At 43.5% G+C, this 12,445-nt stretch overlaps 1 protein-coding gene across 3 annotated transcripts in view; it reads right to left on the bottom strand.

The window, feature by feature from the left end:
* Positions 1-953: 953 nt before the first annotated feature.
* The window catches only part of TMCC2 (transmembrane and coiled-coil domain family 2), a 248,176-nt gene continuing 236,684 nt past the window's right edge, over positions 954-12,445 (bottom strand). For all 3 annotated transcript variants that reach the window (XM_082245570.1, XM_082245569.1, XM_082245571.1), the window contains one exon: positions 954-2,871. In XM_082245570.1, the coding sequence (XP_082101696.1) occupies positions 2,560-2,871 (312 nt within the window). In that variant the 3' untranslated portion in view covers positions 954-2,559. The remainder of the gene's footprint in view (positions 2,872-12,445) is intronic.

The following is a 12,445-nucleotide window of genomic DNA, read 5'->3' on the forward strand; positions in this document are numbered from 1 at the left end:
GAGAGCTTTCGCTCTCGTGCACATTGCTGAATCAAGCTTCAGTAAGGGTAAGGAGGCTGCGGGGTAACTGCATAGAGACCTTCAAACTTTAGGACCACTTTAACCAGTTTCGGACCGTCCACCGCATATATACTGTGGCAGGGTGGCCAGGCTGTGCAAAATCACGTACATGTACGTGATTTTGTGCAGGAGATGCCAGGGTGCGCTGGACACAGCAGGCACCAATCAGCGGGTCCGGGGGCTGGGGGGGGGGGTAACTGCATAGAGACCTTCAAACTTTAGGACCACTTTAACCAGTTCCGGACCGCCCACTGCATATATATACGGTGGCAGGGTGGCCAGGCTGTGCAAAATCACGTACATGTACGTGATTATGTGCAGGAGATGCCACGGTGCGCTGGACACAGCAGGCACCAATCAGCGGGTCCGGTGGCCGCGATGGCTGCTGAGACCCGCCGATCGTTCAGGGAGGAAAAGAGAGATCTTGTGTTTCAGCTAAGACACAGATCTCTCTTTTTCTCTAGTGCATCCACTCCCCCCACAGTCAGAAAGCACTCCCTAGGAGCACACTTAACCCCTTGATCGCCCCTGGTGTTAACCCCTTCCCTGCCAGTGTCATTTATACAGTAACAGTGCATTGATTTTTTTTTTAGCACTGATCACTGTATTGGTGTCACTGGTCCTCAAAAAGTGTCACCTGGTGTCAGTTTTGTCTGCAGCAATGTCGCAGTCCCGCAAAAAATAGCTTTATTTGTGGAAAAAAAAAGACATCAATTTTATTTGGGTACAGCGTCGCACGACCGCGCAATTGTCAATGAAAGCAAAAATGTGCCATATCGCAAAAAATGGCCTGGTCAGGAAGGGGTAAAACCTTCTGGAGCTGAAGTGGTGATATTTCTTCTTCTTTAATCTTTCTGATTCAGATATATTATGGATTAACATCAGGAAAAAGATATCCTTCAGCAAGTTTATTTTTTAGCAGTTATATCACATATAGGAAAAAAAAATACATTTAAAATGTTGAAAAATGTCCCTATTATTTGATCAAGAAACTTTTATGCAGTCACATCATAATAAATAATTTATCTCCATTTTCTCTAATATTTTCAAGTGTGTACATTTTATTTTCTTTGAGAAGCAAGAGAATATAACACACAGACCTTGCCTTGTGACACTTTCTGTTACATGAAACAAGTGAGAGACAAGGTAAAGGCTGTTAAACGGTCCTCCCAAACATTATTGAAATACAATGATGCAAAGTCTTCCACTTAATAAAGACAAACTTGTGATATGTACACATACATTTTAAAGGAAGACCTTCCACCCTCTAATTATGTATACATACATCTGTTTAAAATGTAAAAATATAATCTAAAACACAGTGAAATAAAGTTGTGTTGTTTTGTGTTTATTTGGCTCTCCCAAATATTACACCTGTAGATGCACGTGAATAGGCCACAGATGCACATTAATCTGAAATCCTATTCAAATTATTAAATAGACAAATAAATAAATAAATAAATATGCACTCCTCGTGTTTACAACAGGCAAGCCTGTCTCAACAGAAACAGATAAATTGTATACAATGCAATTTTAAACTGCATTCTAAATACTGTATGTTATGGTACCAGGCCAATCTGCTGGATATAAAAGAGAACCACTGATGTATTTCCAATAAGCTAGTGCAGCAAAGCACTAACCAGCATTAAAAATTGAAAAGTCTGTTATAGTTATTGCATTTTCATTAAAGTGAATTAAAACATTTAAACAAATGCTCTTTTGCTATGTATAAAGTTTTACATTTTTGGATGTTTGTAATGCTGGCTATGCAGCATTCATACAGCAGTCACCCTCTTGCAAAGTCATTAAAGAAGGTAGGTTAGGAAAAATAAATACTTGATGCCTGGTTAAATTACATAAGTCAGATGCTATGACCACTGTTATGCTCCCACTTATCCTAGCTATAGGTCCATAAGCATTCACTGCTTTGGATTGAGGTTGTGGGGGTTACATTTCTATACAGACATGTCCTTATAAGTATTTAAAATAAAAGGTGAGTTTCATGAGAGGTATTGCAGAAACTCACAATCCATTCATTGGACACCTTATTACTACTTCTCAAACTCAGAATTCAAAGAATTCAACCTTGATTGCATTGCCGATTACTGCTTCACTCAATCAAAGCTTTGCAAATCATAATATAAAATAATGCAGGGACCTTTTACCAAATTTGCCACATTCAACAATCATTCCATAAAAGCATTCAGTCTGCTTTACATATTTTGTAAACAAAGTGTTCCTTTACATACTTTCATTGTTATTTGAAGATCTACAATAGAGTACCCTATAAATAGCCTTCACATTTCACATGGTTATGCCAAATAGCTGCCAATTTAAATAAAAAGCTCTACATAGGTATGTTAACATATGCATATACAGTTTCATTCAGTTATAAATGTAAAGAAGTAATTGGCCAGCATCTTCCAATAGGGTGATTCTTCTTTTCAGAAGCAGTGAGAGGGAACATTGGTGTGAGTTACAAATATCAAGGATGAGGGATCAGCTAGGCAGGAGAACATGTTCTAGACCATAAGTAATGTAGTCCCAGTGCCTCCAGAGGGTGAGCAGCGAGAGGAGGAAGAGTAGAGAGGACAAAAGGCGTAGGCGTGTTTTCATCAATGGTGTGATGAAACTTGCAGCTGTGGATACAAAAACTAGTAGGACAGCCATGAGAGCTAACAGCACGTTGATGAACTTGCCCAGTAGAGCACGAGCATTGGCATTTTCCACCCCTTCTAACTGTACAACCTGTTGCTGTTGTTGCTGCAACTCTAGTTTAGTGATACGGGTGAGACAAGACTCCACAGCTTCCTAAAAAAACAAAAAGTGAAAAATATTATAATTAATAGTAACAAGATAGGTTGCTTAACATTAGTTTGTAATGGTCACCATGGTCACCGAAGGCCTTTATTTACCATGAGCTAATCAAAGACACTGATGGGAATTATCAATTACAAATAATAAGGGTCATTGCTAGAAGTGCTAAGCATTAGATCCACTGACTGGGGGAAAAGGCTGCTTAACCTAAACTGAGATTTAATAGAAAAAACAGGTGAAGAAAGGAAATGAAGCACAATGGGTTCCAATCCTTGTCAAAGGGACATCACATTTGGGACATCTGAAGTTAGAGCTGCACGATTCTGGATAAAATGAAAATCGCAATTTTTTTGATTGGAATAAAGATCACAATCCTCTCAGGATTCTCTGCGTAACATCATCTTTCGTATACAACAAAATTTGGCTAACTTTACTGTTTAGTTTTTTTTAAATTAATTAAAGTGTATTTTTTCCCAAAAACTGTGTTTGAAAGACCGCTGTGCAAATACAGTGTGACATAAAATGTCACAATGGTCGCCATTTCTTCTCTAGGCCTCTGTTTAAGAAAAATAATTATATATATATATATATATATATATATATATATATATATATATATATATATATATATATAATGTTTAGAGGGGTTCTAAGAAATTATATAGCAAAAAAATTTACGATCTTTGTAAGTCCTTACCGTAAAATCTTTTTCTCTATCGTCCATTGACTGACGCAGCCTCATCTTCATGAGCTGTGTGAGTTATGCTGCCACCTGCAGGAGTAGTCTAGGCAGTACTTTAGTACAAACTTTTTACATATACACGCCCCCACGGCTGTCCCTCCAGACATAACCCTCACAGCCCAGTGAAGACAAAAAAAATCTGATGTCCATTGACAGACGCCCATCAGAAGGGCGTCTGTCAATGGACATCAGAGAAAAAGATTTTACGGCAAGATCTTACAAAAATCTTATTTCCTCTATTGTCCATTGACAACCGCAGCTTCATCTTCATTGGCTGTGTGGGACGTCACAAAGCAGTATAGGCATGAATGAAGGGTTGGGAAAAACGCAACCAGAAAGTAACGTAAACTTCAAAGGCTAAAGCTAGCCAACTGGGTAACATGAAGCTCAACCAAAACAACATGAGCTCACCCAGGTAAAAGACCCCTAAGAATAAGAAAAAACATTCTTCTATGAAACAGCAGCCTGCAAAACCTTGCGGCCAAAAGAGGAATCTGAAGAAGCCAACAAATCCACCTTGTAAAATTTGGTAAAGGTGTGCACACACGACCAAGTCTCTGCCTTACAAACTTGTACAACGGAGGCCTGATGGCGAAAAGCCCAAGAAGCACTCAGCGTTCAAGTAAAATAAACCTTCACAGGGAAAGGAGGAACCTGACCCTTGAGTGAATAAGTCTGAACCATCTGCCTGATTCATCTCGAAATGGTTGCAGCGGACGCAGCCAAACCTTTGCGAGGACCATCTGTAAGAACATTGAGAGAGTCCCATTTTTTTAAAGGACTCAGTAACCATCAGATAAACCCTTATCGCCCAAACCACATCCAGAGAGTGCAAGGCAATTTCCTTGGGATGTTTAGGCTTAGGACATAAGCAACGCAATGCAATGTTGTAACGCTCCTGCGTTTTACGTATGTTGTGGATTTTCAGCTGCAGAAATATTCCACTTCAGTAGTCATGTAGAGAAACGCTGAGACACCAATCCCAACTCTCAATGACTCATCATGTGTGGATGATCTCAATTCAGCAAGTAAATACACACACTCAATAAGATGTTTCCTAGAGTGACTTATGTATATAGTAACACAGTGATGATAGGCTGAAGAGACAGGTTGGGTAGAGATGGTAGATGACAGACACTTGAAAGGAAATGTTCTTGAAAGTAAGATAGTAGCAGATGGGATGCAGATAGGTTTAGCAATCATGTATGGTAGTAGATGACAGAGTAGCAGGTGGACATACAAGAGAGATCAACCCAGTGCAAGAACAGGTGGTAGTAGGCTCAAGAGCTAGCAATCTTAGATAATGCAGATGTAGTAATAGTCCTTAGTATGCAGAGCTAGATAGTGTAATCTTTAGTACAAAGGTTATAGAGGTTTCCCCTGTGGGGTACTTATCACTAATAGCAATGTAGCAGAGGAGAGGTTCGGCAAGAGCGGATGATCCGGTAGCGGGATACAGGGATCAGCGCAGCGTGGTTCCGACAGCGAGGTATGCTTGCAAGCATGAGAGCTTCAAGACAGGTTAGCATCAAGGCACAAAGCAGTTTGAACGAACACATGTGAGTGAGAGCCGGCGATCTAAATAGCCATCCAGTCCGGCGCTCAGTGATGACAGCATCAGTCTTAAAGGTGTATGCGCACCTTACCAAAAGAGAATGGTGGGGCGCATACACTTATGAAAGAGTAATTAGGGTACCCAAAGGTACCAGAACATTACAGTACCCCCCCCCTTAAGGCCGGCTCCTGAAGGCCTCTGGAGCTGGTTTGTCTGGGTACTTCGCATGAAAATTGCGGATTAATCTAGAGGCATGTATGTCAGAGGTGTTTAGCCAGGTGTCGTCTTGGGGCCCATAGTTCTTCCATCGAACCAAGTACTGAAGTCTTCCTCTGTGGATACGAGAATCCAGAATCTCTTTTATCTCATATTCTTCTCCACCTTCAACTTGTACAGGAGGAGGAGGTGGGATAGTAGGCCTTATTCCTTGGTCAGGAACATGGGGCTTCAGTAGCCACATGGAAAATGGGATGTATTTTGAGGTCTATTGGCAATGTAAGCTGTACTGCAGCTTTTCCAATAAGTTTCTTGATTGGGAAAGGTCCCAAGAACAGAGGTCCAAGCTTTTTGCTAGGGATTTTCAGTCTTAAATTTTTTGTTGAGAGCCAAACGAGGTCCCCGATAGCGTACTGAGGAGAAGGTCTTCTGCGAAGATCATAGTACTTCTTTTGTTGACTATGAACGTGTGCAATGGTAGTATTAAGCAAACCCAGAGAGTCCTTTATTTGGGTAAGATAGTCTGAAGCTACTGGGTTATTTGAAGGAAGGATGCGTGGTGGAAGAATAGAGGGATGAAACCCATAGTTCAAGTAGAACGGACTCTGCTTGGTCGTACTGTGGGTTGCGTTGTTGTAGGCAAATTCTGCCAGAGGGAGAAGATCCACCCAATCATCCTGTTGGTAAGAAGTGTAACAACGTAAATATTGCTCGATGCATTGGTTGACTCTTTCAGTCTGTCCGTTGGACTGCGGATGGTAAGGAGAAGTGAGCTTCCGCTCGATCCGTAGTATGTGACATAGTTCTTGCCAGAACTTGGAAATAAATTGTGATCCACGGTCAGACAGAAGAGTTTTTGGGATACCATGTAACTTAAAGACATGTTTCATCAGGAGTTCTGCCGTTTGTTTGGACGAAGGTAGTCTGCGAATAGCAATGAAATGTGCCATTTTTGTCAGATGGTCCACTGACACTAAGATGGTATTAAATCCTTTGGAAGGAGGCAATTCCACTATAAAGTCCAAGGACAAAACTTCCCATGGAGTTTGGGGTATTGGTAGACTGCATAGTAGACCGGATGGTCTCGTAGTGTCAATTTTGGACCTGGCACAGACATTGCATGAAGAGACAAATTTTTGTATAGATGTTTTCATGTCAGGCCACCAGAATTGCCTGGTAATCAGATTAAGAGTCTTTGTCATACCCATATGTCCTGCCATAGGCACATCATGCGATAATTCCAAGATCTTGGTGCGTATGGTAGGTGGTATGTAAAGTTTGTCGTAGTAGAGGAAGCCTTCTGCATCAGTATTTAGTTGTGGTGGGGGTGAATCCAAACTTATACCATGCAAAACCTCTTCCTTCAAGGAACGGACAACTCCAATAATGCGTTTGTGAGGTATTATAGGAACGGAAGGGATTTCGAAGTAGTTTTCTTCAGTTAGTCGTGATAGTGCATCCGCCTTTTTGTTCTTATCTGCAGGTGTGTAGGTCACTAGGAAGTTAAACCTTAGAAAGAATAGTGACCATCGTACCTGTCGGTGCGAGAGAGTTTTGTTAGTCTGAAGATATTGGAGATTTTTATGGTCCGTGTATATAAGTATTGGTAATTGGGTGCCTTCGAGTAGATGTCGCCAATTCTCCAGAGCCAATTTTATAGCAAGCAGTTCCTTTTCACCCACGGGGTAATTTATCTCTGGACTGCTTAGGGATTTAGAAAAAAAGGCGACTGGATGAAGTGGTGAAGTGTGAGTTGGTCGTTGGGAGAGTATTGCTCCTACTGCCATGTTTGACGCATCTACTTCCAGAATGTATTGGAGGGATGGGTCTGGATGGCGTAGTATGGGAGCAGAAGTAAACCTTGTCTTTAACAGGTGAAAAGCTTTATTTGCTTCATCTGACCATTTGAATGGTTTTTTAATGCTAGTGAGCTGTGTGAGGGGTCTCACAATGGCAGAGAAGTTTCTAATGAACTTCCTGTAGAAATTCGAAAATCCAAGGAATCGCTGTAGCGCCTTGCGTGTGGTTGGTGTAGGCCAATCCTGAATGCAGGATATCTTACTCATGTCCATCTCGATTCCTGTTTTGGATATGATTTAGCCTAGAAACAATACCTCTTCTTTATGAAACAAGCATTTTTTCAGTTTCACATAAAGGTTGTGTGCAAGCAATCTCGATAATACTAGTCTTACATTTCTTATGTGTTCAGACAGGGATCGTGAATATATAAGTATATCGTCCAGATATACCACAACACAGACATCTAGTAAGTCTCTGAAAATATCGTTTATAAATCGTTGAAAAACTGCAGGGGCGTTGCATAGCCCGAATGGCATTACAAGATATTCGAACAATCCGTATCTGGTTCTGAATGCAGTCTTCCACTCGTGTCCATCACGGATTCGAATGAGATTGTATGCTCCTTTCAGGTCCAATTTTGAAAAATAGGTAGCTCCACGCACCTGCTCAATGAGCTCAGGGATAAGCGGTAGAGGATAGCGATCTTTTATTGTAATAGCATTCAATTGCCTATAGTCGATGATAGGCCTGAGACTTGAGTCCTTATTGCGGACAAAAAAGAGTCCTGCTGCTGTGGAAGGTCTAATAAAACCTTTTTCCAAATTCTCATCCAAATAGTCTTTGAGATGGGAAAGTTCATCCTGTGAAAGAGGATAAACATGACCGAACGGCAATTTGCTATTTGGGAGTAGATCAATGCTACAATCATAGTCTCGATGGGGAGGTAGTGCTTGAGCATTTTTCTCAAGAAAAACCTCAGAGAGATCCTGATAAAATAGTGGTGCAATCTCATCTGTCACCACAGACAGGATCTTCCCGAAAGACGGGAGGTTACACGTACCCTCGCAATAGCAAGAGAGGAAGGTCAGGGTCCGTTCCTTCCAATCTATGGTTGGTTGATGTGTGTGCAACCAGGGAAGTCCCAAAACAATGGGAAAGTGGGGTGAAGGTATTAGATCGAAGGTAGTGGTCTCCATATGAGACCCGTTAGTAGTGACTAGGAGTGCCTGTGTCTGATCAGTGATCGGACCAGAGGATAAAGGAACACCGTTAATAAGACTCACTGAGACAGGTTTAAGTTTAGAAATAATAGGAACTTTATTTAAAGCAGCAAAACGTATGTCAATATAATTTCCACAAGATCCTGTGTCAATCGTGGCCTTAGTAGTAATCCTGTTCTGGTCCCACTGTAATGTTAAGCAAACAGAAAGGTAAGGGTTAGTGATTGAAGTTGTCAATCCCCCTAGGAGGACATGTGAACACTCACCCTTCTTTTTGTAGACTAGGGGACAGACGTTTATCTTGTGATCCGGGGATGCACAGTACAAGCAGAGATTACCAGATCGTCTTCTGGCTCTTTCCATAGTTGATAGAGGTGGGCGTATGGTTCCTACCTCCATAGGAACGGGGTCAACGGCCGAAATCCGAGAAGAACTGGATAATGGCATTCCCATTTTCTCAGCCTTTCTTTCTCGTAGTCTTCTATCTATGGTGATACTGAGTTGTATCAATGCATCCAGGGTTTTTGGCAGATCCGCTCGGGCGAGCTCGTCTTTAACAGCCTCTGATAGGCCAAGCCTAAATTGGGATTTCAGAGATGCATCATTCCATTCTGAATCAAGGGTCCATCTCTTGAATTCTGCGACAAAGTCTTCTACAGGTCTCCCACCTTGTTTCAAGGATCTTAATTGAAGATCGGCAGTACTCTGCCTATTGGGATCATCATATAGGCTAGTGAGTTCTGCTAGGAACAAGGCATAGGAGTTGAGAAGCTGGTCGCTTTTCTCAAAAAGAGAGTCTGCCCAGGCCAGAGGATCGCCTGTTAGGTAAGAAATAATAGTACAAACCTTAATGTGATCAGTAAGGTAAGTACGGGGTTTTAGCAAGAAAAGTAACTCACATGCGTTTTTAAATTCGTGAAATTTTTTGCGATCGCCTGTAAATACCAAAGGAGGATTTATTTTGGGTTCAGGGGACTGAGCAGTGGTAAGTTGTGTCAGTCTAATTACCTGCTGCGACAGAGCCTGATTGTCTTCTTTTAATTCAGCAAGTGCGTGTATTAACGCAGGTACTTGCTGTTTTAATTGTGTCATCTGAGTGGTTATTTCTGCTGAATCCATTTGTGGTTCGTTCAATCTGTAACGCTCCTGCGTTTTACGTATGATGTGGATTTTCAGCTGCAGAAATATTCCACTTCAGTAGTCATGTAGAGAAACGCTGAGACACCAATCCCAACTCTCAATGACTCATCATGTGTGGACGATCTCAATTCAGCAAGTAAATACACACACTCAATAAGATGTTTCCTAGAGTGACTTATGTATATAGTAACACAGTGATGATAGGCTGAAGAGACAGGTTGGGTAGAGATAGTAGATGACAGACACTTGAAAGGAAATGTTCTTGAAAGTAAGATAGTAGCAGATGGGATGCAGATAGGTTTAGCAATCATGTATGGTAGTAGATGACAGAGTAGCAGGTGGACATACAAGAGAGATCAACCCAGTGCAAGAACAGGTGGTAGTAGGCTCAAGAGCTAGCAATCTTAGATAATGCAGATGTAGTAATAGCCCTTAGTATGCAGAGCTAGATAGTGTAAGCTTTAGTATAAAGGTTATAGAGGTTTCCCCTGTGGGGTACTTATCACTAATAGCAATGTAGCAGAGGAGAGGTTCGGCAAGAGCGGATGATCCGGTAGCGGGATACAGGGATCAGCGCAGCGTGGTTCCGACAGCGAGGTATGCTTGCAAGCATGAGAGCTTCAAGACAGGTTAGCATTAAGGCACAAAGCAGTTTGAACGAACACATGTGAGTGAGAGCCGGCGATCTAAATAGCCATCCAGTCCGGCGCTCAGTGATGACAGCATCAGTCTTAAAGGTGTATGCGCACCTTACCAAAAGAGAATGGTGGGGCGCATACACTTATGAAAGAGTAATTAGGATACCCAAAGGTACCAGAACATTACAAATGTCTTCATTAAGATGAAAATCCGACACCACCTTAGGGAGAAAAGACAGTTTTAGCCGGAGGACCACCAAATAGGGCGAACGACAGGATAGCGCCGCCAACTCAGAGACTCTGCGAGCAGAAGTGATAGCCACTAGGAAGGCCACCTTCTGTGACAAGGAAAGCAGAGAAATCTCCCTAATATTCTTTAGGGAGGCTTTTGAAGAACAGACAAAACCAGATTGAGATCCCACGGAGGTAATAGGGATCTCCTCCGAAGAGCCAGATGACGCACGTGCGATGATAAATCTTCCAGGAAAGTCGACTTCCTGGCCTTCAAAAGGTCAGACAGACCTCTATCCCACAACATATCCCTCAACACCTTGCTTTCAACAGCCAAGCCGTTAAAGCCAGCGACCGTAAGGCAGGATGGAAGATCGGTCCTTGAGACAGTAGATCTTCCCGCAGAGGAAGTCTCCATGGAGGGTCTACGACCAGATTTACTAGATCTGCGTACCAAGCTCGCCGAGGCCAGTCTGGTGCCACCAGAATGACCAGAATGCCTTCCATCGCAACCCGGCGAAAAAACTTCGGCAGGAGTACGAGCGGGGGGGAGGCATAAATCAGGCGATACTGGCTCCAAGAAGCCACCAGAGCGTCTGTGGCGTCAGCCAGAGGATCCCGAGACCTGGCCACAAACCGCTGAACTTTCTTTTTGAGGCGAGACGCAACAGATCCACCTCCGGAGTCCTCACCGGGCACATAGGAGATGAAACACTTCTGGATGAAGGGACCATTCCCCTTCATCCAACACCTGAAAACTCAGGTAATCCGCTTGCCGATTCTCCACATCCGGAATGTGGACAGCGGAAAGAGCCGGAACATTTAGTTCCGCCCAAACCAGAATCTCGGCCACCTCCTTTGCCGCCAGGACACTCTTGGTGCCCCCTTGATGATTGATGTAAGCCACGGCCGTGGCATTGTCCGACTTTATCTGAACCGGAGAGCCGCGTAGACGACTCGTCCAGTGAAGCAGGCAGAGCTTGATCACTCTGAGCTCCAGAGTATTGATCGGCAAAGAAGACTCTTCTGTCGCCCAAATCCCCTAGGCACAGAGCTTCCCCAGCACTCCACCCCAGCCTGACAGGCTGGCGTCCTTGGTGACCTCCGTCCAAAACACTGGCAGGAAGGACTTGCCCTGGCCCAGGGCAGGTGACCGGAGCCAACTTTGTAAGATGACTCAAGCAAATCTTCTGGTCCAAAGACCGAGGATCTCTGTCCCATTTCCCAGAATGTCCATTTGCAAAGGCCTGGAGTGAGACTGAGCAGACCGGACTGCTTTGAAGGTCGAAACCATCAGACCCAGGGCCCTTATGCAAGCCCGCAAGGAGGACTGTTCGGTCTCCATGAGCAATCTGACTGCTTTTTGCAGCTTCTGAAGTTTGTCCAGGGGGAGAAAGACCCTCGCCAGAGCAGAGTCGAGGGTCAGCCCCAGATAAGTGACCCGTACTGATGGTGTCAGAGCAGATTTTGTGAAATTGATCATCCACCCAAATTCTTGAAGGGTCTGAACCGTGATAGAGACGTTGCCCAGCAGATCTGAGTGCGAGACTGCTCGCAACAGGAGATCGTCCAGATATCCCACAATTGAGATACCTCGCCTACGTAACAAGGCCAGCACAGGGGCCAGGACCTTGGTAAATACTCTGGGAGCCGAGGCGAGACCAAAGGGTAACGCCACAATTTGAAAGTGCTAATCTGCCACAGCAAAGTGGAGGAATCGCTGGTGTCCCTCGAAAATGGGGACGTGGAGATACACATCTTTGAGATTGATGGAGGCAAGAAAATCCCACTTGGGATTACCCTTGGAGGGTTGAGGAAGAAGAGTACTCTTCCCACCAGTCAAGCCCTTGATCAACTCATCCAATGAGTCACCAAACGCTCTCCCAGAAAGGGGAGGTCACCAAGGGCTTTCTTAGAAGCTTGGTCAGCTAACCAGCTCTTCAGCCAAACAATGCGTCTCAAGGGAATACCCAAGGCCAAAACCCTGGCCACCAGGGGAGCCGCATCCATAGACGCATCACACAGG

This window comes from Pelophylax lessonae (assembly GCF_965119305.1).
Source record: "Pelophylax lessonae genome assembly, chromosome: 2".
NCBI classification, from domain to species: domain Eukaryota; kingdom Metazoa; phylum Chordata; class Amphibia; order Anura; family Ranidae; genus Pelophylax; species Pelophylax lessonae.